General features: G+C 32.2%; 6 protein-coding genes across 9 annotated transcripts; 1 reads left to right on the top strand and 5 right to left on the bottom strand.

Moving 5' to 3' along the window:
• Positions 1 to 129: 129 nt before the first annotated feature.
• Positions 130 to 1,663, bottom strand: Naa20a (N-alpha-acetyltransferase 20 A). The gene is made up of 6 exons (XM_083106774.1): positions 1,476 to 1,663; positions 1,340 to 1,364; positions 942 to 1,032; positions 721 to 850; positions 478 to 614; positions 130 to 385 (listed from the first exon to the last, which is right to left on the bottom strand). The coding sequence occupies exons 1-6, from the start codon at positions 1,526 to 1,528 to the stop codon at positions 300 to 302; spliced, it is 522 nt and encodes a 173-aa protein (XP_082962900.1). The 5' UTR covers positions 1,529 to 1,663; the 3' UTR covers positions 130 to 299.
• Positions 1,664 to 2,159: 496 nt separating this feature from the next.
• On the bottom strand, positions 2,160 to 3,968 carry Spase25 (Signal peptidase complex subunit Spase25). The gene is made up of 3 exons (XM_083106590.1): positions 3,675 to 3,968; positions 2,907 to 3,211; positions 2,160 to 2,671 (listed from the first exon to the last, which is right to left on the bottom strand). The coding sequence occupies exons 1-3, from the start codon at positions 3,693 to 3,695 to the stop codon at positions 2,428 to 2,430; spliced, it is 570 nt and encodes a 189-aa protein (XP_082962716.1). The 5' UTR covers positions 3,696 to 3,968; the 3' UTR covers positions 2,160 to 2,427.
• A 330-nt stretch (positions 3,969 to 4,298) lies between these two features.
• Positions 4,299 to 9,101, bottom strand: Ints8 (integrator complex subunit 8). Its single transcript, XM_083106392.1, has 12 exons — positions 8,862 to 9,101; positions 8,246 to 8,663; positions 7,910 to 8,147; positions 7,596 to 7,832; positions 7,253 to 7,498; positions 6,708 to 6,957; positions 6,172 to 6,582; positions 5,830 to 6,084; positions 5,519 to 5,762; positions 5,174 to 5,292; positions 4,750 to 5,099; positions 4,299 to 4,562 (listed from the first exon to the last, which is right to left on the bottom strand). The coding sequence occupies exons 1-12, from the start codon at positions 8,977 to 8,979 to the stop codon at positions 4,443 to 4,445; spliced, it is 3,006 nt and encodes a 1,001-aa protein (XP_082962518.1). The 5' UTR covers positions 8,980 to 9,101; the 3' UTR covers positions 4,299 to 4,442.
• Positions 9,102 to 9,381: 280 nt separating this feature from the next.
• On the top strand, positions 9,382 to 19,916 carry Dnapol-theta (DNA polymerase theta). The gene is made up of 21 exons (XM_083105737.1): positions 9,382 to 10,106; positions 10,561 to 10,791; positions 10,874 to 11,127; positions 11,209 to 11,341; positions 11,509 to 11,710; positions 11,915 to 12,110; positions 12,197 to 12,366; positions 12,566 to 12,833; positions 12,965 to 13,295; positions 13,409 to 13,550; positions 13,651 to 13,894; positions 14,142 to 14,283; positions 14,354 to 16,256; positions 16,428 to 16,633; positions 16,931 to 17,132; positions 17,206 to 17,387; positions 17,476 to 17,595; positions 17,976 to 18,311; positions 18,473 to 18,737; positions 18,823 to 19,049; positions 19,190 to 19,916. Exons 1-21 carry the CDS (start codon positions 9,456 to 9,458, stop codon positions 19,325 to 19,327), a joined length of 6,543 nt encoding a protein of 2,180 aa, XP_082961863.1. The 5' UTR covers positions 9,382 to 9,455; the 3' UTR covers positions 19,328 to 19,916.
• A 416-nt stretch (positions 19,917 to 20,332) lies between these two features.
• LOC145975339 (cleavage and polyadenylation specificity factor 73-like) lies at positions 20,333 to 22,638 on the bottom strand. The gene has a single exon (XM_083105742.1). The coding sequence runs from the start codon at positions 22,451 to 22,453 to the stop codon at positions 20,393 to 20,395; it is 2,061 nt and encodes a 686-aa protein (XP_082961868.1). The 5' UTR covers positions 22,454 to 22,638; the 3' UTR covers positions 20,333 to 20,392.
• A 498-nt stretch (positions 22,639 to 23,136) lies between these two features.
• Positions 23,137 to 25,967, bottom strand: LOC145975338 (cleavage and polyadenylation specificity factor 73-like). Of its 4 annotated transcripts, none has more exons than XM_083105738.1 (2): positions 25,517 to 25,967; positions 23,137 to 25,456 (listed from the first exon to the last, which is right to left on the bottom strand). In XM_083105738.1, exons 1-2 carry the CDS (start codon positions 25,770 to 25,772, stop codon positions 23,622 to 23,624), a joined length of 2,091 nt encoding a protein of 696 aa, XP_082961864.1. In that variant the 5' UTR covers positions 25,773 to 25,967; the 3' UTR covers positions 23,137 to 23,621. The 4 variants fall into 4 exon arrangements, with proteins under 4 accessions (XP_082961864.1, XP_082961866.1, XP_082961865.1 ...); XM_083105740.1 differs by having other exon boundaries at positions 23,137 to 25,686; positions 25,758 to 25,966; XM_083105739.1 differs by having other exon boundaries at positions 23,137 to 25,686; positions 25,771 to 25,966.
• Between the last annotated feature and the right edge of the window lie 78 nt (positions 25,968 to 26,045).

Below are 26,045 nucleotides of genomic sequence, written 5' to 3'. Positions count from 1 at the left end.
GCATTTCACTTGGAAACAATTAAGCTGATAAAATGAAAGATTATCTGAAAGGATATCTCTATCAAGGAAATTTTATTGATAATCTTAGAATGTATATGAGAAACATTTACATAAATAAGAAAAATCATAAAAATTCTCGTGGCATATATTTCTCAATTTATATAATAATTTCTACACAAAAATGTCTTGTGTAATTTACCTTTTGCTTTATCTTCTATTTCGCACAATTATGAGAGATAAAAAATTTGAACGATATGATATTCATCCTGTATTATATTATATTAGATTTTATTAACATTTCAGTCTACCTCTTCTGGTCTCACAGGATGTGTTAATGGAATCATAGATTTCTTGTTTACATCTCTCGACAGTGCTTTTCTCATATCTAGAAAACAATATTATATAATAATTAATATCTCTATTAATTTCACATACATAAAGATCTAGATTATCTTAGATTTCTTAAAATATATCTACCATATGCATCTTCATCCGGGTCCCCATTATAGTATTCCAATACTGTTCTGTACACAATGTATCCTAATTGTTGATACATTGTAATTGCAACTTTATTACTCACCCTAACAAAAAGGTCCACGAAATATGCCTGTTTCCTGATTTACATAAAAAAATATTGACAGAAATAGCATGTTAATAGTAAAGATAATACTGAAATTATTTAAATGACAATTTAAATAAAATGAAATATTGTGCATTTACTTTTCTGATACTTCCTCAAGGAACTTCATCAGCATCGCAGCAAGGCCCAATCTTCTGTAATCAGGAGAGACTGTAAGAGCTGTTACGTGACCATGCCAATTTTCTCCATGACCTTCCGCCTTTCCCATGACTTTGATGATTTTCCAAATAATAATACAAATTTTAAATCACATTAGAGAATTACAATGTTATAAAAATATGATGAAACTGAGTGGACTTACTGTAGCCCATAATTTCACCGCTTGGAGATTCCGCTACCTGAATATATTCTGGCCAATGTGCAAGATAATGCATGTAAAACGAAAGTCCATACTGAATAGAAATGTGAAAAATGAACAAGTATATGTTGAAACTTCTCAATTTATATCAATAAAACAAAATATCGAATATCAAAATTATTTTTTAGTTTTTTAGTGATCAATGATCTATTTTCAATAGAAAATATCATGAATAAAATTATGTTAATATAAATAATCTTTTCTAAGCATGTGCGTATTTTAAATATTCATCAAATTCTTTAAAATTAATATAATATACACAATAACAAGTAAAGAGTTAACGATAAAAAAGTACTCGTCAGTAATACATTAATCTAATTTTTAATCAGAATAAAGGATACAGTTTCTGTGAGCGGATCCAAATTCCTAAAAAAACGATAAATATAATCATAATAATCGCCAATATAATGATTTGTGTTCCAATCGTTTAATTGAATTTTAGGTTAAAAGGACAGACTTTTTTGAGAAACCACTTACACGTTGTTGAATCTGAACAAATCGTTGCATGTGAAAGGCCTGAGCGTCGTCATTTTTAAATATTGTAAAAGAACGGATTTATTTTATTTAATTTTTGAAATAATAAAAGTTAGAGCCGAAATATGAAAACAGTCGCATTCGACAATAAACCGATATACAAGTCACCACGTACAGTGATAGTAAGCCGGGTGGGTTTTTCGCGCATGCGCCGCGAACGCGGCGTTAACGAAGTATCTAGTAGAAGCAAAAGGTGTGTCACTGGTCGCCCTTAAATAAATTTCTGCTGAAAATTTTTAGAAAATTTTTACGAGCGACCAACAGCACACTATCATATATATTATTATCAAAAATTTAATTAAGCTGAAAAAGAAAAAGATACAAAAATCACCGACTCAGATGCTGTTGCCCGCCAAAACTTTTGCGCCCATAATCCGTTACCTGATACACCGTTGCTTTACTGTGATTACTACTGCGCATGCGCGAAAAACCCGCCCGACCTACCATCACTGACCACGTATACTTCAGATCAGAAGTGGCCACTTAAACTAAAGGAAGAAGAAGAAGACCACGTATACTTAAAGCAGAGAGAGAGATGCCCACAGATATTCATATATACATATATAAATAATTTTAGTAGTAATGCTTTTTAGGGGATAAAAATAAATAATAAATGCATGAATAAACTTGTTTGCCTAGAAAATGTTTTTAATTAATGTTTATTTTCTTCCTACCAGATAATGAATATATAATAATTGTAACATTCACACATCACATATATGGAGGAATAAATGTTTGGATTCTTATCATGTGTTATTTACAGCATTACATTAGATTAGAAATGTGAAAGTATGGACTGCGTATTTCAGAAGATGGACGAAAAACTGCAATACATATCAAATTTATTCATATTTAGAACAGAAAGAAACTTCATTGTTCAAATATCTGAACACTGCTACTTTTCCTTGCGTTGCGATGTTAGACTGTCATGCATATTCGTCACAATGGTTTCAATCAATTCTGGAATCACCACACCATTAACGTCGATAAAATTTGCAACAGATTTAGTTACTGTTGTCTCATTAATATTGCCCGATGAAGCGCCCCTGACCGACAACACCAAATTGTATTTGTCATCATATTTCTTCAAATAGGAACTTGCCTCCCAAATAAAATCTGGATTGAAGCCTGATGGATCTCTGAAAGATCATAAATATATTATATTACACAAATCTGTTTTTATTATGTATTTAATATTAAATGTGATTTTTAATCTCATATTAATATTAAAAACAATTTGAATAATGTGAACAAGATTTAAAGAGACAAGTAATTGACTTAAATAATGATGAAAATAGGATACAATTTAATGAATTATAAAATTAATAGGATTATAATTTTATAAATTATAATTAGAAAAGATTATAAATTTACCTTTGAATTGTAACCACAAATATGCCTTTTTCTTTGTATGTTGTATACAATGTCAAGAGTCCCATCAAGATGAAATACAGAGAAACGCAGGCTACTAAAACAGGCTTGGAAGCAGGGAATGGATATAGATAATCGCACAACAATGCTATAATAGCTATTGTAACACTGATCCCACAGAGTGCCAATCTTCCATCGAGAAGAGCAAAATTTTCTATGTAATTATATTTCTTTGTAAGTACATCTTTGACTGCATCGTCCAAAGCATTCTTCACAGCTGAACCATCCCACTTATTGATTTTTATTACCTGCAGAATAAATATTTATTATTTATTTTGTTTTAATAAAAGAAAAGAAAAATGCTTAAAATCAAATTTGTAAGAATAAATTACATTATTGTTATTATAAAAGATTATATTGTCAAAAAATTGTACAAAAAGATCTCCAAATTTTTAAATAGAAATTTTAGCGATAGAAACGAAATTTTCTCGTTTTAATTTTAAAATTTCGGGAATATAATTATGAATGCATAAAAAAAATATACATATATATATTTACATATAGAGCTTGGTATTTTCACGTTAATCTATAATAATCTTAATTATTATATTCGATGTACCATACGCGACGAAAGGATCATAATATTGTATTGTAACCGTCTATTAGCCTATTAATAATATAAATGTCGCATAAATCGACATAATGGTTATTTTTATTACGATGCACATATCATATTACAAAATAACAATTCAATTAACAATACAAACTTACGGAATTCTCTGCGGTACTCATTACGAGAGTGTAATTTTTTCACAAAACACGTATTGTATGTACACGTTGTTTGTTCTAGATGTCAACTCATACGTCAAATGATGGAGCCTTCCATTCATGGCGTATGAATTGATCTTTATACCGAAGAAGAAAAGTCTCCTTCTTTTTCTGAATATGAACCTGACAATACACTTGTATTGTTTGTGTGTTAGATTTTAATTTTAATTAATGCACAGAAATTTATTGCAGGTGCTGTCGACCGGCTGTTAAATTGGCAATCTTTGGGACATTTTATATATCAAATAACTTACAACTAATTTGATAAATTTGTGATATGGGGCCTGTTCTTTTTAGCTACACTGCTGCACTAGTGTAATTAGTTAGAGTGAAAGAAAGTATGTTTGTCTCTTTCCAACTTATTGCACTAGTGCAGCTAAAAAAAAAACAGACCCATGATAATTAGAAACTCATCTTAAACATGAAACCTGCGAATTTTAAATGCTTTTTTAGTAATCATCCATCTCTAAAAAAAGGATATATATATTGCCAGATTACATTATATAGAAAGATTTAAATAGTGCATTCAAGAGCGCATTTTATAGTGCTTTAATTATTTAAATAATGTATAAACAAAAAAAAATCTTTATTTTGTCATTTTTTAAATAAAAGCATAACACATTTACACATATAAGTATACAGTAAAACATTATATTCGTATGGCAATATACAAAATTCTTCGTCCAACATATAAATATATGTAATATTTCTTTAATAAACATATTGCTTTGCTAACGCCCTTAAAAATTTAGCTTTCCGAATATTAGCCGCTTCTCTCTGGATCTCTTCGTTGTTGTTAGAGTTTAATTCCAATAGTCCAATGACTTTAATCTGTAAAATAAAATTTTTCATATGTTTTTATATTATACAAAGATATATTCACATGTTTGCTATTCAAAATTTGAATAGAAAGTAAAAAATTGGTGAATCTATACATAATATTATATTTTTTAATGCAGTTATTTAATCAAGTTTCGTAATTATTTCATTATTGTTATATTATTCTTTCTTAATTTACCGCGAGTTGCTTTCTGTGATGTTCTCCGCGTTTTGTATGTAAATATATAAGATACTCGAGTATTGTTGTGTCCCAGATACAATGATAATATGCGTCCATAGCGTCAGCGGCAGCGCAGCTCTTTTGATCGCTGCCTGCCATTTTGAATGCCAGAGTGTAATCCACTTCTTCTAAAAATTGACACAGTACAACCGCTTGGGTGTAACACTGTAAATGAGCGCAACATTTGATCATTCTTCTGTAAACAAGATCGTCTATTTGTGTGCGTGGTGTCGGTTGACTGAATAAATCACTAGCTACCATAATAGCTTCCAGGTAATACTTCATTGCGCTTTCATAGTACGCTAGAACTGAAGAAAAGGAATAAAGCAACATTATGCACGAGTATTTGATACTATGTATTTACGGCATGATAGAAACATACCGAAATTAAGATCACCCATTAATCTCAACCAAGGTACATTGCAGGGATAATACTTCAGAGCCTGTGTCAATAGTTGAAATAATAGTTCTCCAATATATCTAATATTGTATGAATTTGCACTATAAATATAAAATTGTGTAAATATTATTAAAATTTTAAGTATCGTTAATGCATAAAATATATTAATTGACATATTAAATATTAAGATTTTAAATATAATAAAACGATCGACTTTATATAACTTGAAAATAAATTTAAGATATACTAAATTTATCTTTCAAGAATATAAATTTCAACTTATAAATTATTATAATGTAAAAATAATATATAATACAGTGAACGCACTTTGGTACTCCAGCAGGCCAAAGCGACAGATACTGTGTGTATAATTCCAGACTAGACTCGTCGCGCAAGACGTTGCGCAAACGTGCCAACAATGATATTACTACAGTAAGAACCATGGGTTCTCGTAGTCGAGTAAGCGTAACGGCGATACTAGCAGCAATGTCTCTTGATGCACCACTGCCAGAACTCCCACTGTTACTGCGTTTCTGTGATTGATCTCTATTAGGACCAAATGCAACTAAAACTAAAAAACACGCGATATATCATAACAAGTGACATATATATATGCGATTTTTAACAAACATACGTACTCATATCCCATGCATCCCTGGAAAATTTTCGAGTTCCCTTGTATTTGACAATGTCTTGACAAACACCACTGATAGCAGCTGCAAATTCAGTATAACTCCAACGCTTTTCCAAACTAGTAAGATAATCCCATTCAGCCATGTTTAAAAGATAAACGACACAATATTCTATTATTTCTTGCCGCGGGATCAACTGATCGGATGCTTCTAACGCACCAAGGCACTGTTTGCTTCGTGCGACCATACTTTGCATATCACCTGAAATATATATAGTGTATTTGTAACATAAAATAATTATGAATTTTTTTTTCACGCACAAGTATTTTTAATTCTTCGTGTACATACAGACATTTGTCGCCGGCCACGCATTAAAACATTTCCATATCTCGACAAGCAGGCATTCCCAGCTTACTAGCTTGCACAATTTGAAAACCAGCGAACCTCCACTTTTCATATTTTCCTGTAGCTCTTTATCTAGCATCTTTAATAGTTCGATGGCGCTATCAAAATTTTTGGATGTCACTAATTCTCGACTCTTCGCGAGTAGGACGTAAGAGTAATCCTGAATAAAACCTCTGGGAAGTGACATTACTACACTCTGCAATGGTATGGGCAATTCCCAACAGCTATTCACATGCCATAATGGTTTCATACGTTTCTTTCCATCCAAGTGGATCAATGTTTCACGGATCGTGTGACAATCGTATGATTCTATCAACTTCTGTTCCAATTCGAACACTTCGATTCTCGCACTTTCTGTAAATAAAGAAACGGAATTTCAAAGCCGGTATTTCGAAGTGACACGTAAATTGATAAGATAAAATATCTATTAATGTCTTAATAATATTTCCTTTCTTCTTTCTCATATAGTTTATACGTACGTATATATGGTACAGATGGTATGCCCCAATCATTTTGCAGCAATAAATTTGGTAATACAATTTCGTTGGAAGTAACTGCTTGTTGAAAGACAGCGAGTTCCGTTTCATCGAATAACGACGAGAAGGTAGAATTGTTGAGTATCTTTGAAGCAAATCCTTCAACATCAGCAGTGTTTATAAGATAAAGAAGGTAACGGGAAATTCGTTTTTTATCTGCAACTGTTGCTTTTTCCAGCACATTATCTAAAGCCTAAAGCATCAAATATAATATAATAATATAATAAATAATTAACTTGTGCTTGACAATTAAAAAAAAAAGAATTTTATTCTAGATAATAATTAGAAAATGAAAATCTATTTTGATATATGTTAAAAAAAAAATAAATAAAGTAATACAACAGTTAAAAAAATTAAGGAAAACTAATTTTGTTCGGAATGCAAAAAATTATTATTTAAAAATTATTAATTATAAAATTCAATAAAATTATTTTAAATTTACTTAAAGCTAATAAATACTCGTAAAGTGTGAAAATTATAAGTTTTACCCAAAATAAGATATCCAGACCCTTTGTGCCAGCTGCTTTAATTTCCGTTATGTAATCACCCAGTATTATGCTGTTGTCAAGGATCTTCCTAACCAGATTTAAGCTCTGTATTTGTAGCAGAAGATCCCGGGCAACTACGAATTTTCTGTTAACCAACCCACCTTGCACATCTAATTCCAAATTATCTCTATAAACTTGCGGTATCTCCCTGAAAACATTATCTGCTTGCAAAATCTGCAATATATTCTGCAGATTTTGCATGTGTGTGTATTGTGAGTATATATTATTCAAGAATATATAACGCATGTCGAATTTATATTTTATATCACAAAAATATACCTACAGTATATTGATCCTTAATAGAGGATTGCAAGCGCTGTGTAAGACTGAGTGTAATATCTTCCAGTGGTACTTCGCATGCTAAACAACAGCCATCTAAAAATTCTTTTTGCACTTTACAATACACTATTTTTTCTGCTGGATTAAAATGATTGTACAATTCTTTAGCTTGCTTGATATGGTGTTTTGCATCTTGATACTCTTCTCTTAATAAATGAAACATCGCGAGATCGTAATGTATCTAAGAAGAAAATAAATATTTTATTATTCTTATCAAAACAAGAGACAGAATAATATCTTTATTTGTAAATTTCATACCTGACATTTAAATTCATCTATGTTTATCAGGCACATATTTTCCCAATTTTGCTTAACTTCTGTACTATCTTCGGTCAACATTTGAAAAGTATCAAATGAAGGAATCTTTGGTTTTATATCTGACATTTGTAAAACAGCATTTAGGACACTTATACTATTTGGTATGTGTGCTTCTAATTTCCTAATAATATCATCCACTATATTTGGAGGTACATATGTCGATTCTTGAGTACTTGGTCTAATATATAAATTAAATTTTTTTAAATTGGTTACACACAAGTTACACACAAGTAAAACACAATATATAAGAATTCATACTAAGAAAATAAAACTTACATATGAAGTAATTGTTGTTTTGGTTGTTTATTACTGAGAGCCCTGTAAATAATTGCTCTCAAAAGCCATCTGTGGTATAATACCAATGTAAACAGAACTTGATCAGAAGCTGTTTCTATAAAGATTTCTGGAATTGTAGGTATCTCTACCGTGACCTCGGCAGTAATATAAAATAGATCTTGTAGCAATGTTAACTGTATTGGCAGAGGTAGTTTCTTCTCCAATATATCCAAGTCCCATTTGAGATATGCTGCTACTTTCAAGGAAAGTATCTTCAATGCTAAATTTTTATGACACCATTTGGCTGCACCGTTAGATTTTATGTCATTTAATTCGGTCTCAATCGTTTTTGCCTCAATCTCTCTTTGCTCAGAATTTATTGTCATAAATTTAATTATCAGATCTGTAGCCGATGGATCTAAAAAGCACAATGTATATAAAAGATATTATTTAAATATTTATTCGCACAATGTATGCTAAATGAATAATGAAAATAGTTCATTTAATATCATGTATTAATTATTATCTAATATTTACTATTTTATTTGATATAATATATATTTATTGATTATTGACAATATGTTTTAATTTAATATATCATATATATTATGTTTACCTGGAAAGGGTTTTGACAGGTGCTTCTGCAGTAAAGAAGGATTTAATAAAAATTCGAACCATAATATCGTATCCGGCGAAATCGGCACCGTTCCTGGTCTAAGCAAATCTACGTCCATGATAACAATATAATTAATACATCCACAATTGTCAGAAATATTTTGCGTTAAAGGACGCTCATCACACTACTCTGCAACGTGACGCCGACAGGCAGCTGCTGCAACACCAACTTTTTAAATTCATGAATCATGAAAGGCGAAGATTGGATACATCACACATTTTTTCTGATTGAATAATATGTAGCTATATTCATTACGAATCGAAAAAAAAACATTTATTTATCGCGCCTGCTAATTGGCTGCATACTAGGAAATTTTCAAAGATCCTAGGAATTACATTGAGGATTCCCTAGCCATCAACCAATCGGCGCATTTTACAAGTTTTTTTACTCAAATCGCTGGAGAAAGGGATTTCTCGATCGACTGAAGGGAAAAGTTTGTTTAAACTAGTGGCAACACTTATATCTGAAGTTGCTCTCAGACCGATTTAAATCGCCTCGGTCAAAATACGCTGAGACTCGCAACGTCAAAAAATAATGCAGTCTTTTGGCGATGACACGCTGTTTGCTCACATAAGTATTGAGAAAAAATGTAAACTTCTGCAAGAACAAAATGAAGATAAAGTCTTGCAGGAGGAAAGCGGTAGCGATGTGAGTAAAAATGTTAAACAAAACTTACCGGTGTCGAAGTTTACAAACAAGGACAGCGACGTGGATAAACCAAAACTGTCACATTCCACACATAATACAAAAGGAACAATAAAATCAAGTGAATCCGACTTTATAAAGTATTTCGAAGATAGCATTCTATTTCCTAGAATTAACGGGAGAAATAATATATCCTCGACCTCGAGTACTTTGAAAGAAAATAGGATTCTGTCATCTAAAACAAATCGGAGTCCTCGTGAAAACAAAGGGAATATTAATGCGATCAGCTCGATAGAGAAGCATTCTTCAAATATTATTAACAATGTAAAGAAACGCGATAAATCTAGCGCACAAAATCTCCATAAAAATGGATCTCATGATGATATTTATAATACGATAAGTAGTAGCAGTGTTGCAGTATCATCAAGTATTGATAGTACATGTGATAAGGAAATCTCAAACATTATTTTGTCACGAGCTCTTTGCACTCAGGATCGATGTAAACTGGCATCATGGGGCTTACCACCAAATATTCTTCAAGTATTATAATGATAACTAATAATACATAATAATTATGTTTGACAAATGTCAAATTATTATAATTATTTATAAAATATATTAAAGGATATGTGTATTTTCTTATGATTTTATATCATAATTTAAAATTTTAATATGAAATATCTTGATAATATATTATTATTATTGGTATTTAATAAATATATATTAATCAAATATATATTATAGTTTTTTCTTGAAAATTATATGTACATAATTAAAAATTTGTTATATTTATTTATATTTTTGAAGCTCAAATTATTATGAAATTTTCAATCTTTATTATTGTTATATTGCTTTAATAGTATTGATTATTTAATATTGAAGTAAATGTACAATACTTCTAAAATATTCTGTATAGTATAAGTATAGTTTCTATATTTATCATACACATGCTATGTTATAAACTTCATTGATTTGAATAGTTATTATTTTTCAGAAATACATTGCTCGTGGAGTAGATTGCATGTTTACATGGCAAATGGAATGTTTATCAAATCACCAAGTAATGCAAGAAAGAAAGAATCTTATATATTCTGCACCTACATCTGCAGGAAAAACTCTTGTCGCTGAAATCCTGTTGATTAAGACTATTTTGGAAAGGAGAAAGAAAGTGATTTTTATTTTGCCATTTGTTTCTGTTGTTAGAGAAAAAATGTATTATTTTCAAGTAAGAAATATATGATAAAGCTGTACATATAATATCATAATATTCCTTATAAGAAGTAATACTGATAAATTGATATATTCAGGATTTATTGTCTGACATTGGAATAAGAGTGGAAGGATTTATGGGAGGATCTGTACCACCAGGTGGATTTGCCGCTACCCATGTTGCAATAGCCACTATAGAGAAAGCAAATTCTCTGGTGAATCGTTTGATGGAGGAGAACGATTTAAGTAGTCTAGGAGCTGTCATAATAGATGAATTGCATTTACTAGGTGATCCTAATCGTGGTTACCTTTTGGAACTACTTTTGACAAAATTGAAATACATGACTCTTCGGTGAGTTTATCACTACAATGTAATTTTTATATAACTTTAGATAAATTAATTGGAATTATTCTATTATATGTAACATTTCAGTAACGATGACATCAACATACAACTGATAGGTATGTCAGCCACATTACCAAACTTAGTTCTGTTAGCCAAATGGCTAAATGCAGAATTGTACAAGACTGAGTTTCGTCCCATTCCTTTAAATGAATATTGTAAGGTAAAATATATACACGCACACACACATACATGTATATATATGTAAGGATTATTTTTATTTTCTTATTTAGACATATTATTATTTAGACAAAAATCTTTATTAATATATTATTTAGAACAATTATATCTATCAGTCATTATATTTAATATTAAAGTTTCTATTTGTAGGTAGAAACAAATATATATGACAACAAATTGAACTTTGTCAGAAAATTAGAACAATTGCCAGAATTAGAAAAAGATGTAGATAATATGCTACAACTTTGTATTGAAACAATAAGTGCTGGTCATAGTGTGTTAATTTTCTGTCCTACAAAGAAATGGTGTGAGAAATTGGCTGAACAAATTGCTGCAGCCTTTTTCAAATTAGGTCTGCTTCAATTATCTAAATTAAATTTGAATAAATATAAATTTGTTTTGTGTTTCCTACATTTTTCTGTAATTACATCTCGTTTCATCTTTTCACGAAATGTATCAATATATCCGTTTCATTTAAAATACAGAAAGTGTAAGAAAATGTATAACAAAAAAAAAGAGATGTTTATCTCTTACATTTATCTCAATCTCTGGGTAGGTTGTAAAAATACAATGCTTGGAGAGATGTTAAGGAAAGAAATCAACAAAGAATTAATTCAGGAAACTCTGGAGCAACTAAAGCGCAGTCCAAGCGGCTTGGATAACATTTTAAAGAACACGATTTCGTTCGGCATTGCGTTTCATCATGCTGGCCTTACTATGGACGAACGCGATATCATAGAAGGAGCCTTCAGGTGATTAATTATTTTTCTTTTTATTTTACTGTCATAAATTGTATTGTGTGCTATATTAAAATTTTTTATTGATATTATAATTTTAGAACAGGGTCTTTGAGAGTTCTTATAGCAACATCAACATTAAGCAGTGGAGTGAATCTACCCGCACGAAGAGTAATCATAAGATCACCTCTATTTGGTAACAATCTATTGAATACTTTAACTTATAAACAAATGATAGGACGTGCTGGTCGTATGGGAAAAGACAGTGCAGGTAAAAAATATTAATATGTATTAAACAAATTATATATAATTTGATCATCTTAATTACATACAGTTGAAAGATGTTTATAAAAATAAAACTAATAAAAATAAATTAATATTTTAAATTAGATTAGCAAATAAGAGAAAAAATTATATCACACCATTAACTTAGTAATAATATAAATAAACTAAAATTTTAAATTGTCCAGGGGAAAGTATACTAATATGCAAGTCAACTGAACGCAATGCGGCTCTGTCTTTACTCTCTGCAACTCTAGATCCGATTGAATCTTGTCTCAACGATTCCATGCTATTAATAAGAGCGCTCTTAGAAGCAGTGGCTAGCGAGGTTTTATATACAGTGGAAGACCTAGAACTGTATATCAATTGTACTTTACTGAGCTTCAATAAACAGTCTGATGTACAAACTTTTTCCAACGAAGCAATGAGATTCTTATTGGATAATGAATTTCTATTGTAAATATACTATAAATATATATAAAATTAATTGTGTTATATTTTTTTTTGTAAAATACTTTCATATGAGTTTCATTTCATAACTTTCTAAAAATTAACACTAATTCATATAATTTTACTGTCATGCACAGATTACAAACTACAGAACGAGAATCCAGGTGGATAGCAACGCCGCTTGGGAAAGCGTGTTTGGCCGCATCTATACCTCCCAGGGAAGGATTGTTTTTATTCGAGGAATTACAGAAAGCAAGAAGGTGTTTTGTTTTGGACACGGAATTGCATGTAATATATTTAGTAACTCCACTCTCTGCAGGATGTCAGATTGGAACTGTCGATTGGATGATGTTTCACGAATTGTGGAACACGATGTCGGAAAGTGAGCGCAGAGTTGGAAAGCTTATTGGAGTGGAAGAACGTTTTGTCGTATCAGCTATTAGAGGAGTCATTAAACCTGGAAAATCGGTAATCACTCTTTGGTTACTATGAGATATACCAGGACCATATATGTTTCTTTATAGAATCATAACATTCATATTAGTTTAAAGAATCTCTAATGCAAATGCTTTATACTATAGTTAAATATACATAGAAGATTCTACAGTGCACTGGCGTTACATGATTTAGTTAAAGAAGTTCCGCTTCACGCAGTTTGCAAAAAATATGGATGTTGTCGTGGAGTATTACAAACTTTACAACAGTCTGCTGCTACATATGCAGGTAAATTGATAGAATTAGTTATTTTATAACAATGAATCTAATATATATTTATTTTTAATTATTTACGAAATTTGTATAGCAAAAATTAATTTTATCTTAGGTATGGTCACGCAATTTTGCAAGCAGTTAGGCTGGGATTGCATGGAGTTATTAGTGAGCCAGTTTCAAACAAGATTGCAATTCGGCGTCTGTAGAGAATTGTTAGATTTATTGCGTCTGCCAATGTTAAACGGCTTGCGAGCAAGAAGCCTGTATAAAGAAGGAATAACATGCGTAGCGGATTTGGCTGTTGCTAATGAACTTAATGTGGAACGCGCGCTTTACAAAGCTCTCCCTTTTGAAAGGTATGAATTAATTAAATTCTCGTGCCTTTTATATAAATTAACTTTCTTACACATAGCATATGTATAAGTCTGTATTCATATTTCATATTTATATATACATAGTAAATGATGAATAATTTGATATAATATCAAATTAATAAATTAATAAAATTACAATAGTAGAAAATATAGATCTCATACATTTACTACATTTTAATTATTTTTAAAATAAAAGTTTAAGTAAAAAAAGTTTTTTAATACATTTTAGTGAAAAAGAATACGAAGGAGAATATGCATTTGAAGCAGAGAAAAGAAATAAAATGAGAACAGTGTTTGTCACTGGAAGAGATGGTCTTACACCACAACAAGCTGCAGTTTTATTAGTTCAAGAAGCAAGGGTATTAGTTCAAGTACGTTCATACTTTATAAATAAAATACATTCAATCTCATCCACTTCAATAAAATAATGATTATTTATAGAATGAATTGGGACTCGAGCAATTACCATGGGAGCAGAAGCATAATGAGCAATCTCTGCAGATTACATACGTAGAAGATGTTGAAGATACATCTGACATAAAAGAACAAATTCAAATGGAATTGGATGTAAAAGATTCAAAATCTACGAAAATGGAAACATCCATAGTAAAAGATTCAAAATACGAAAAGCCTGCAAATAACGAAAATAAAAAAAGTGACAATTCGAAACTTGATATTTTGGACGAAATTGAAAGTAATATGCCCGATAAAAAGAAAACAATTGAATCGAACAATCAGCCTTTAAATGAAGCAATTTTATCATCTAAAATCTCGGAAGATGAGAGAGTGTTCCTCGATATAAGCATTCCCGATATAGTAGCTAACGATGAACAACTAAAAACTAAGGAAAAGAAAAATTCTCTCACACCTGATAATAGCATTAAGATGAAGAGAAGTAGCAAAGATTTAGAAAAATTAAATTTGAATATTAACGATATACCTAATAAAAAATCAAAGACTTTTAATAATTTGAATAAGATAAAAAACAATACTGAGAATTTAATAGACAAAAACGTAAAAGTATCAATTTTAGATAAAGACACTAAATTATCGTATTCGAGAAGTCCCAGTTTGTTTGATGATAGTTTGAATCTCGACACTCAAATCTGCGATCTTCTTGAACAAAATGTCATGGATATCGCGCATTTGGAATTAGATTCCAAAATGTTTGCAAGCGATTTGGATCTTGTCACAAATACATTACAGAAAAGTCCAGATATCAATAATGCGCACTTACAAGGACAAAGTGACGCGAAAAATGTAAACACAGCGCTCATACAAACGAGAAACAGTGTACTGTCATGGGATGACGATTCATGGAATAATTCCGAACGATTGCTAAAGCAAGTAGTCCAAGCAGATAGTAATCAAAATCGCAAACAGGAAACATCTAAACCAAAAATTATAAATATCGTAAATACAAATGTATCTATTGCGTCAAAAAATATAAAAACTTGCACGCCGAAAGATAAGGAAAGCATAAATAAAACGGATATCAAAAAGCGCACTGCTGTAATTAAAGAAAAAGTGCCTATAATTAAACCTAAATTGCCAAAAATAGAATCTCCTATAACAAACATAATTGTTTATAGAAACGAAAGAAGAATGTCCGTGGAGTCGAATAAATCCGACTCGGATGATATTATCATCGGTTCGCAACATTTTGATTCTCCTTTCAACGACAGTAAAAATCGAGCGAGAATAAAATTGGAGAAAATACGTAAAATGCGTTCCCAGAAACTTGCCGAGGATGCATTAACAGAAGTAAATAATCGTTTAAACTCTCCTATAAGAGCAGAATCGAGTGACATGGCACGTAATAAAACGAAACAGAAAGCGAAGCCAAAATTAAAAGAAATTTTAGAACGAAATCTGTTACTCGGTGCAAATTGCAATACAGATAGCATTATATATAATTCCGAAGATGAAACGACGTTAAGATCAGTCTTTAAAACAAAAATAATCGAGACGCAATCAAATGTACCAAATAAAAACGTCAAATCTAAGATAGAAGTTGCGTTACCTGATGAAAAAAAAGATTTGCCGAGCGAAACGATAGATTGGAACATATTGAATATTGTAAAAGTTGCGAACAATAGAGCGACTTTTAATCTATTCAAACGTGAAGTATTAAAGAAGCAAAATATCGCATTAGCATTACATTGCGATATATTTATGGATAATACAAATAACATAGGTTCGAAAATTTGTGCCTCTGATGTAGAGGGAAAACGAAAATACAGAAAATCAGGGAGTTATACGCACGGAAATATGGAAATACGTGGTGCTGCGATATCCTGGGAAAGCAATATTGCATATTATATCTCTTTTAGTAATTCATCAGGTAATAGAAATATGTGAAGACATTTGATCAATACTACCTAATTGTAAAGCATTATCTTTTCAGCATTGTTTTATATACTTTTTTTATATTCTTCATATAAATAAATTAAATATTATGTAATAAATTTTATATTTTTTATATAAATTAAATATAATTATTTTATTATTTTAGAATCGAAAGTCTCTGGAAAAGAACAAAAGGCTTTATTAAAAGAATTATTTGCCGATACAAATTTGTACATGAGATGTTTTGCGGTAAAGGATATATATAAACTCTTATATCAATGTTGTGGAATTTCTGCCAAATGTAGATTTCTGGATCCAATAATTGCATATTGGTTATGCACTAACGATTCCGAGAGAAATTTCAACGAAATGGTGAAATTTTAAACAATATCTTATCATGCAAGTTAACTTAAAAGAAACAAATTATTAAGATTAATAATATAAATATCTTTTTAAATAAATATATTAATATATTTCTTTCTTTTAAGTATGGAAAGTTTTTATTTTTGTAATATTAAATATATATTTCGGCCTATAAATTTACATTACAGTTCTGTTTTCATTTTTTTTCAATCTATATAAAAAAAGATATATATATATAATTAGTGCTATATATCTTGAAATTATTAATTTATGTTAACATATTATTTTTCGCCAAATTCTGAACAGGTAATGCAATACTTTCCTCAAGGAAATTTCATAATGAAACGTACAAATTCTTGCTACAGTGCGGGTCCCGGAATGGATGTGCGGAGTTCTTTACCAGGTGAATTTAGATCAGCAGCAGAAGCTGTGCTAACATGGCACATGATGGACAATGTCATGAATAAATTAGAAGAATTTAATCCTGTTCTACTTTATACTTTTAGAGGTAATAGAAATTTGAGATATATGATCTTTCTTTGCCTCACAATATACTTATCAATGCTTGCATTTATTTCCAGAGATAGAAATGAAAACCGTAATAATTTTAGCTTGTATGGAATTATCAGGCATTGGCATAAATATAAAATCATTACAAGAATTATCATTGGTTACTTCAAACGAAATGCAATCTTTAGAAACAAAAGCTTATGATTTAGCAGGTAGAAAATTTAATTTCTCATCGCCTAAGGAAGTTGGACAGGTTTGTGAAACTGAAATTATACTTTATATATATAAAGTTTACTATGTGTATGTATATACATAACGTTATCACAATATGTATGTCATAGGTATTAGGTTTGTATAAAGATAAGAAAGTCAGTACAAGCAAGGCTGTTTTGGAAAAATGTGATAATCCAATATCGAATCTGGTGATTTCATGGCGGAAATTGAGTGCAACAAAAACAAAAGTATAACTATAGAATAAATAAAATTTATATATTTATTTTAATATGCATATAATATACATTGTTACATATTACATGGCTAATAATATTCTTTTCTATTATATATATTTGGCTGTAGAATATAATATTCTAGCAATACATATATATATATATATATATATATATATATATATATATATATATATATATATGTCTATATATATATCAAGTATTAATATATATCTGCAATAATTTTTGTTATATATATTTCTCTTGTATTTTAATTCTGACTTTTCCAATTTTCCAAATGGAAAAATTTTTATGCTGTATAAAAATATAATAGAAAAGAACTAATAATTATGATTAAAATTATTTTATCTGACAACACTTTCTTGACTTCACAGCTTATCCAGCCGTTATTAAAATTGGCCCAAACAGATTCTCGAATTCGTGGTAATAGCATCACTTGTACAGTGACAGGAAGAGTCTCGATGCACGAACCAAATTTGCAGAATGTACCAAAAGATTTTAGTTTTGCAGATAATAATTTCGTACTAAGCGTAAGAATGGCGTTTGTGCCGGCTCTAGGCAACATAATCCTGTCCGCTGATTATTGTCAACTAGAATTACGCCTGTTGACTCACTTTTCGCAAGATTCCATACTGTGTGAAATCATGAGACAACCGGGTGATATTTTTAAAAGTATCGCTGCCAAATGGAATAATGTATCAGAAGAAGAGGTATTTTTTATAATATAGATATAGCGATATAGGACATATATGATATGTGCACGTTATAGCACATATGTGTGAATAATATATCATAATTATATTTTATTATTATTCATTATTTATATACTTGTGAAATTTTTATGCATTACTTATATTTTCTAAATCTTTAGGTAACAATGGAGATGCGTCAGCGCACCAAACAATTATGCTATGGCATGATTTATGGCATGGGGGTAAAGTCATTAGCTGAAAATCTTTGTATAAGCGAACCCGAAGCTCAAGAATTTCTAGAATCCTTTATGAGCACATATCCCGGCATATATAAATGGTTGAACAATATGCTGGAGGAAGCGCATCGCGATGTATACATAACAACATTACTCGGAAGACGCAGACAGTTTCCGGATTTAAAGAATACAAAGTCATCCACGAGGGGTAAGTTGATTGTCGCATATTATCCCATGTGTTGCATCTTATAATAAATAAATATTTTAATAACTTATGTATCGACTAAATTTAGCACAAGCGGAACGGCAAGCTGTGAACACAAAAGTACAAGGCTCCGCAGCAGATATAGTTAAAAAAGCTATGATAAGCATAGAAGAGAGGATAAGATGTAACTTTCCGGATTCAGCTATTATATTTCCAGAAATGTACAACACTCGCAAACTACGAAGTAATAGTCGAGATATGCAACAAAGAGGTGGTTATTTAATTTTACAGTTACACGATGAATTGTTATATGAAGTAAGTATTATAACTTAATCTTCTTTATCCATTGATTATGGCTGATTAAAATTATTTTTTTGTTTTTTTTATTATATATATATATGTATATTGTATACCTATATAAATACAAGAGAACTAATCTTTTAATACTATATCAGGTAAATTTAGCAGATCTGAAAGAAGTCGCTGCAATAATAAGAGAATCAATGGAAAATGTATGCCAACTTACTGTACCATTGCCAGTAAAAATCAGAGTTGGGCCTGCATGGGGCGATTTAACCGATTATCAATTTTAGCAAACATTTCTAATCACGCGGGCGTAATATTATCTCTTTTTTTTTAAACGATATTTCTATTTTTATATATTTTTTATAGTTAATCGTGTTGAAGTATTTATGGATCATGTTAATATTTAGTAGATATATTTTACATATTTATCTTTCATATTTATTGAGAATTGTAAATATTCTAAATCGTTTCTCTTATATATAATTTATATTATTTATACAAATTACTTTTACAAGGAATGAAGAATTTAAAATCTATTGAAATCATAAGTAGTTTAGAAAACGAAAAATCTATATATTTTCTTCTAATTGTCCAATTATATTATTACTACACATTTTTACACATTTTGAATTGATCATATTGAAATTATTCTTGAGAAAGAAAACATTAGTACCAGTATTTAAAAGTAAAAATACTTTTTATATCCTCACATCTTTTTTATATTTTCAAAAAATTAATTATTTTTTCAATTACTTTATTTCAGTTTTTATATATCTCACGATCAGTCATTATCATTATATTATATGTATTAGAAAATAGAGATTAGAATGTAACAAAAATTATAAATAGTTTTATATAAAGAATTTTAATATATATATCTTTTGAAATAATATATATATTTTCCCTCTCATCCACACATTTCGTGAAATAGACATAAAAACTAGACAGTTTTTAAAATAGATAGTTTTTTAAATTAGATAAATATTTTATAGTTTTTTTGAAGTTCTTTAAATATTTTTTATATTTATAATATATTTTCAAAATAATTTAAACTAAAAGAGATTAAATAAATATTTAAAAGAATGTATATGATAATCTCGATAGAGTAAATTTAATTTAGTGATGTGTGTAGTGTGAAATATTAATTTTCACATTGCTTTAGAATAATATGATGATTATCATTAACATATGATATGATAGTTGCATGATTTATATGGGATGTGCGAAATATGAGTTAAAATTATATATGTGTGTATGAAATGAAAATCGATATTATTTATAAACAATAAATATATTTTTAACGGTACAAAATAGTTTTTATTAAAACGACGTTATATGTATCTATTTATACATTAAATTACATCGCAAGGAGGCGCTAGTGACTGATGCAGTTTCGTTACTGCCGTTTGCACAATTTGCTGGAAAACTTCGTTCTCCTTGCAAGTTACTTCCAAGTTCAACAAGTCTATATGCGCCTTCTTACCATCCACCGTGACATAGAGTTTCTCGCCCTTGAATATTTTGGGCACGGAATCTTCGCCGAACATCTCCTGCAGCATCTCTATGAGACATTCCTTGAAGTGCATCCGGTCCATTTTGGTGGGCGCGGGTAGTATCTTCGGTGACTGATCCATTATCTCGGCCTGCAGTATCGCCGTTAGAACGGAATCCGCGTACATATCGTTGACTGGCGTCGCTATCCATTCCATCGTGACGATTTTGCCATCGATCGTCACATCAACGTTCTTAAACACTCTCAGCTTCTTGTCGTCTACAACCTCCAGGTTACCGGCTATCTGCGTCAGCAGATGCTTTAGTACAGGCAACGATGCGGAGAAGTACACACTCTGCCGCTGTATAACTTGACTCATACTCATATCAGTGTACTTGGACAGGTCGCACGGAGCCAGCATATGATAATTGAAGTTCCTCTTAACTAGCACGCCCGACAACTTTTGTCCTGGTTTAGGAGTTTCCATTGCCAGCGTGCCCATTACCTTGGCTGTCTTCTCACCTCTAAAGTAGAGTTCCACCGCTACCGTATTTCGTGGATTGTGTATTTCCATACTAGTGCTCGGATCATCCTCGTATTCCCGTTGTAACGCTGCTTTCAATCGGCCCATCTCGTTTTGTTCACCATGCACTAGCACTACGTGCGGCGGCTTTAAAGTGCGTATGAACTCTGACGTTTGTTGATAATCGGTATGAGCAGAGAACGATATATAATCGACGGACATTTTTAGTGGCAGCTTTTGTCCGGACATAGTCGTGATTTCTTCCGGCTCCGATAAAATAGTCTTAGCCAGGGTACCCTCCACACAATAGCCTGCTATTATGACACCATTTTTCGCATCTGTACACCAAGATTCAAATAGCTCTCTTGACAGACCACTCTGCATCATGCCGGGCGAAGCCATCACCACGCACGGCCCGATGTCCTCGAAATGATCTATCCCCTTCAAATTTGATATATGCTTGAATACGAAAGGATTGTTGATGGCTATTTGTCGTCTGATTTTGTCGTTCATAGCATTGACATATGTCTGGTAAACAGCCATACATTTTTTCGCTAATGAAGAGGCATAGTAGATCGGTATTTCATGCAGTTCCGAATGCTGACTCCAATATTCGTCTAAGATAAGAAGAAGTTCCTGTGCCCTTCCTAACGCAAACACAGGTATCAAACATCTACCGCCTCGATTGACAATCTCATGGACGAGATTTGTGAATCTGCCTTCTCGATCCTCCCTCTTCTCGTGGATGTGAGTGCCATAGGTGGACTCTGTAATCAGAACATCAGGATGAATGTTCGGGATTTCGGCGGCCATCAAGTGCCTGTCTTCCTGCCGGCTGAAGTCACCGGTGTACAGAATCTTGACGCCAGCAATCTCGATCATAAACATAGCTGCGCCCAATACGTGCCCAGCATTGTACGCCCAAAACTTGATTCCAAATACATCCTTCTCTTCGTGGAAGTTGATCGTTTCTATCTTGTCCATACTAGTTTCCAGATCAGATTCTGTGTACAGCATCTGCTCGGTGGCTATGTTGCTCACCTTGATGTAATCCGACAATAACCAGCGATAAATAGCCTTGGTGGCGTGTGTCATAAAACAACGACCCTTGAAGCTTGTCTTTTGCAGAAACCAGGGCAACGCTCCACAGTGGTCCAGGTGAAAATGAGAAATTAACAGTAAGTCGATCTCGTCAGCCTCGACCAGATCAACAAACGGAAGAGCATCCATACCCGATAGACCGGGATGTATGCCACAATCCAACATGATCTTCTTTCCCTTAAATTCTAACATAATGCACGACCTGCCGACCTCTTGGCCCGCGCCGAGGGGACGGATCGACAACAAATCGCTTTCCTCGGCCGGCACTTGGGTATCACTTTTCCTCTTCGCCGACATTTTGTCGAAAATGCCGACTTTCCTTACAGAATTATCCTCGCTACAAGAAATTTCTCAGAATAACGCGACAACTATTTTGAGGTTATACACTACACAATTGTACGGAAATCTTCTCAGTGTTGTCAGTCAATGCCTGCGTTCAGCAGGAAAAGCTGCTTTGCAACTGTGTAAAATTCGTGAATCTGATTGGTGTATGCTCTTAGATCCAGTCAAAATTAAGAACATACACCAATCAGGCTCACGAATTTTACAACAGTTGCAAAGCAGCTTTTTCTGCTGAACGCAGCCAATGGCCGCATTCAGCAGACTCAACAGTTGGGCAACATTACTAGATTTTCTGATGTAATTCGACGCTGATTGGTCGGACCTGAAAGTAGAAACCAATCATATTCGATTGCTACTTAACGGTTGAGTCCGCTGAATGCGTCTATTGACCAATCAGGATCAAAAAAGCAAAATACGTTCATTGGATAAGAAATAGAGAGATTAAAGATTTTAGGGACTATTCTCATTTAAGTTTCTCTTATTCTACGGATTTCTTATCGTTTAAATTTGAACACTTGTTATATTATTCGATGTACGAAAATTTAAAAACAAAAACATAAGAAAAACATTTAGAGTAGATAATATCATAATACAATTTAATTAATATAATAGACATAAAAAATATAAACTCCTTTAAATTAAATATTTTAAAGTTCTTTGTTGAAATTCATTAAATTTTATACATTAATAATTTTTATACTTATAATAATATATTCAAAATGATTTAAACTAAAAAAAAATTAAATAAATATTTAAAAAAATAATGTATAAATTCTCTCGATACAGAATAAGCTTAATCTCCTAAATACAGTATGCAAGTATGAAATATTAATTTTCACATTATTTCAAAATAATATGATAATTATTGCTATATAATATGATAACTATATGATTTATATTTGAATGTACAAAATATGAAATAAAATTATATATGTGTGTAGAAAAACAATATCGATATGGTTTATGAACACTTATAAACATTAACTTAACACTTAAACATATTCGTAACAATAAAAAATAGTTTTTATTAAAACGACGCTATATATATATATAATGTTATTTTAATAAAAACTATTTTTTATTGTTATGTCTATTTATATGTATGTATATGTATATTTGTACTTTAGATTACATCAGAAGCCGACGCTAACGATTGATGCAGTTTCGTTACCGCCGTTCGCACTATCTGCTCGAAAGTCTTGTCTTCTTCGCAGGTCACCTCTAAATTCAACAAGTCTATATGCGCCTTCTTACCATCCACCGTGACATAGAGTTTCTCGCCCTTGAATATTTTGGGCACGGAATCTTCGCCGAACATCTCCTGCAGCATCTCTATGAGACATTCCTTGAAGTGCATCCGGTCCATTTCGGTGGGCGCGGGTAGTACCTTCGGTGACTGATCCATTGTCTCAGCCTGTAGTATCGCCGCTAGAACGAAATCCGCGTACATATCGTTGACTGGCGTCACTATCCATTCCATCGTGACGATTTTGCCATCGATCGTCACATCAACGTTCTCGAACATTCTCAGCTTCTTATCGTCTACAACCTCCAGGTTACCGGTTATTTGCGTCAGCAGATCCTTTAGCACAAACAATGACGTGGAAAAGTACACGCTCTGTCGCTGTATAACTTGACTCATACTCATATCAGTGTATTTGGACAGGTCGCCCGGAGCCAGCATTTGATAATTGAAGTCCCTCTTAACCAGCACGCCCGACAACTTTTGTCCTGGTTTAGGAGTTTCCATTGCCAGCGTGCCCATTACCTTGGCTGTCTTCTCACCTCTAAAGTAGAGTTCCACCGCTACCGTATTTCGTGGATTGTGTATTTCCATACTAGTGCTCGGATCATCCTCGTATTCCCGTTGTAACGCTGCTTTCAATCGGTCCATCTCGTTTTGTTCACCATGCACTAGCACTACGTGCGGCGGCTTTAAAGCGCGTATGAACTCTGACGTTTGTTGATAATCGGTATGAGCAGAGAACGATATATAATCGACGGACATTTCTAGTGGCAGCTTTTGTCCGGACATAGTCGTGATTTCTTCCGGCTCCGATAAAATAGTCTTAGCCAGGGTACCCTCCACACAATAGCCTGCTATTATGACACCATTTTTCGCATCTGTACACCAAGATTCAAATAGCTCTCTTGACATACCATTCTGCATCATGCCGGGCGAAGCCATCATCACGCACGGCCCGATGTCCTCGAAATGATCTATCCTCTTCAAATTTGATATATGCTTGAATAGGAAAGGATTGTTGATGGCTATTTGTCGTCTGATTTTGTCATTCATAGCATCGATATATGTCTGGTAAACGGCCATACATTTTTTCGCTAATGAAGAGGCATAGTAGATCGGTATTTCATGCAGTTCCGAATGCTGACTCCAATACTCGTCCAAGATGAGAAGAAGTTCCTGTGCCCTTCCTAACGCAAACACAGGTATCAAACATCTGCCTCCCCGATTGACAATTTTGTGCACGATATTTGTGAATCTTTTCTCTCGGTCCTCCCTCTTCTCATGGATGTGAGTGCCATAGGTGGACTCTGTAATCAGAACGTGAGGATGAATGTTCGGAATTTCGGCGGCCATCAAGTGCCTGTCTTCCTGCCGGCTGAAGTCACCGGTGTACAGAATCTTGACGCCAGCAATCTCGATCATAAACATAGCTGCGCCCAATACGTGACCAGCATGGTACGCCCAAAACTTGATTCCAAATACATCCTTCTCTTCGTGGAAGTTGATCGTTTCTATCTTGTTCATACTAGTCTCCAGATCGGTTTCTGTGTACAATATCTCTTCATTGTTTATATTGTTCACTTTGATATAATCCGACAATAGCCAGCGATAAATAGCTTTTGTGGCGTGCGTCATGAAGCAACGACCCTTGAATTTTGTCTTTTCCAAAAACCAGGGTAGTGCTCCGCAATGATCCAGGTGAAAATGAGACACTAACAGTAAATGGATCTCGTTGGCCTCGATCAGATCGACGAACGGAAATACATCCATACCTGATAAACCGGGATGTATGCCGCAGTCTAACATGATTTTCTTTCCCTTAAATTCTAACATGATGCACGACCTGCCAACTTCTTGACCCCCGCCGAGGGGACGGATCGACAATAAATCGCTTTCCTCGGCCGGCACTTGAGTGTCGCTCTTCTCCTTCACCGACATTTTCCTGAAACAATCGATTTTTCTAACAGAATTATCCTCGCTATGAGAAATTTTCCAAAATAACGTGACAACTACTTTAAGGTTATACATTTAAGGTCATACAACTGTGTATACAATTATATACAATACTTGTATGTAGACTCTTATTTATGCTGACGTTTGATGCTCATTTTCAAGATCAAATCACATGATTATAAATAAAGATATCAATTCGTTATTTTTAATCATGATGTTTTTTGACGCCGAAAATGAACATCAAACATCAGCATAAAGGACACTGATCTCTATCCTTGTTGTTATTTTCTGATTGGCTAATGCAGAAAACTCGATGGGTAAAACCCTCCTCAAAAACATTGTTCAAAA

Source organism: Camponotus vicinus, unplaced genomic scaffold (genome assembly GCF_025532165.1).
Source record: "Camponotus vicinus isolate PSW18456_S1 unplaced genomic scaffold, iyCamVici1.0 SCAF_8, whole genome shotgun sequence".
In the NCBI taxonomy this organism is placed as follows: Eukaryota; Metazoa; Arthropoda; class Insecta; order Hymenoptera; family Formicidae; genus Camponotus; species Camponotus vicinus.
This window is presented reverse-complemented; position numbering and strand designations above follow the sequence as displayed.

Bases quoted from the DNA above. Each gene is read 5' to 3' on its own strand.
- Naa20a (XM_083106774.1), bottom strand. From the start codon at position 1,528: ATGACGACGCTCAGGCCTTTCACATGCAACGATTTGTTCAGATTCAAC. The intron at 1,365-1,475 runs GTAAGTGGTTTC...TCGTTTTTTTAG, and splicing joins TTGTTCAGATTCAACAACGT to GAATTTGGATCCGCTCACAG. The intron at 615-720 runs GTAAATGCACAA...TATGTAAATCAG, and splicing joins CTTGAGGAAGTATCAGAAAA to GAAACAGGCATATTTCGTGG.
- Spase25 (XM_083106590.1), bottom strand. From the start codon at position 3,695: ATGAGTACCGCAGAGAATTCC. The intron at 3,212-3,674 runs GTAAGTTTGTAT...TTTATTCTGCAG, and splicing joins TGAGTACCGCAGAGAATTCC to GTAATAAAAATCAATAAGTG. The intron at 2,672-2,906 runs GTAAATTTATAA...ATGATCTTTCAG, and splicing joins TTTGTGGTTACAATTCAAAG to AGATCCATCAGGCTTCAATC.
- Ints8 (XM_083106392.1), bottom strand. From the start codon at position 8,979: ATGGACGTAGATTTGCTTAGACCAGGAACGGTGCCGATTTCGCCGGAT. The intron at 8,148-8,245 runs GTAAGTTTTATT...TTTATATATTAG, and splicing joins AAACAACAATTACTTCATAT to ACCAAGTACTCAAGAATCGA. The intron at 5,293-5,518 runs GTGCGTTCACTG...TTATATTTATAG, and splicing joins TGGCCTGCTGGAGTACCAAA to TGCAAATTCATACAATATTA.
- Dnapol-theta (XM_083105737.1), top strand. From the start codon at position 9,456: ATGCAGTCTTTTGGCGATGACACGCTGTTTGCTCACATAAGTATTGAG. The intron at 17,388-17,475 runs GTTTGTGAAACT...TGTATGTCATAG, and splicing joins CGCCTAAGGAAGTTGGACAG to GTATTAGGTTTGTATAAAGA. The intron at 18,312-18,472 runs GTATTTTTTATA...CTAAATCTTTAG, and splicing joins ATAATGTATCAGAAGAAGAG to GTAACAATGGAGATGCGTCA.
- LOC145975339 (XM_083105742.1), bottom strand. From the start codon at position 22,453: ATGTCGGCGAAGAGGAAAAGTGATACCCAAGTGCCGGCCGAGGAAAGC.
- LOC145975338 (XM_083105738.1), bottom strand. From the start codon at position 25,772: ATGTATAACCTTAAAGTAGTTGTCACGTTATTTTGGAAAATTTCTCAT. The intron at 25,457-25,516 runs GTATGGATGTAT...ATTTACTGTTAG, and splicing joins CATACATCCCGGTTTATCAG to TGTCTCATTTTCACCTGGAT.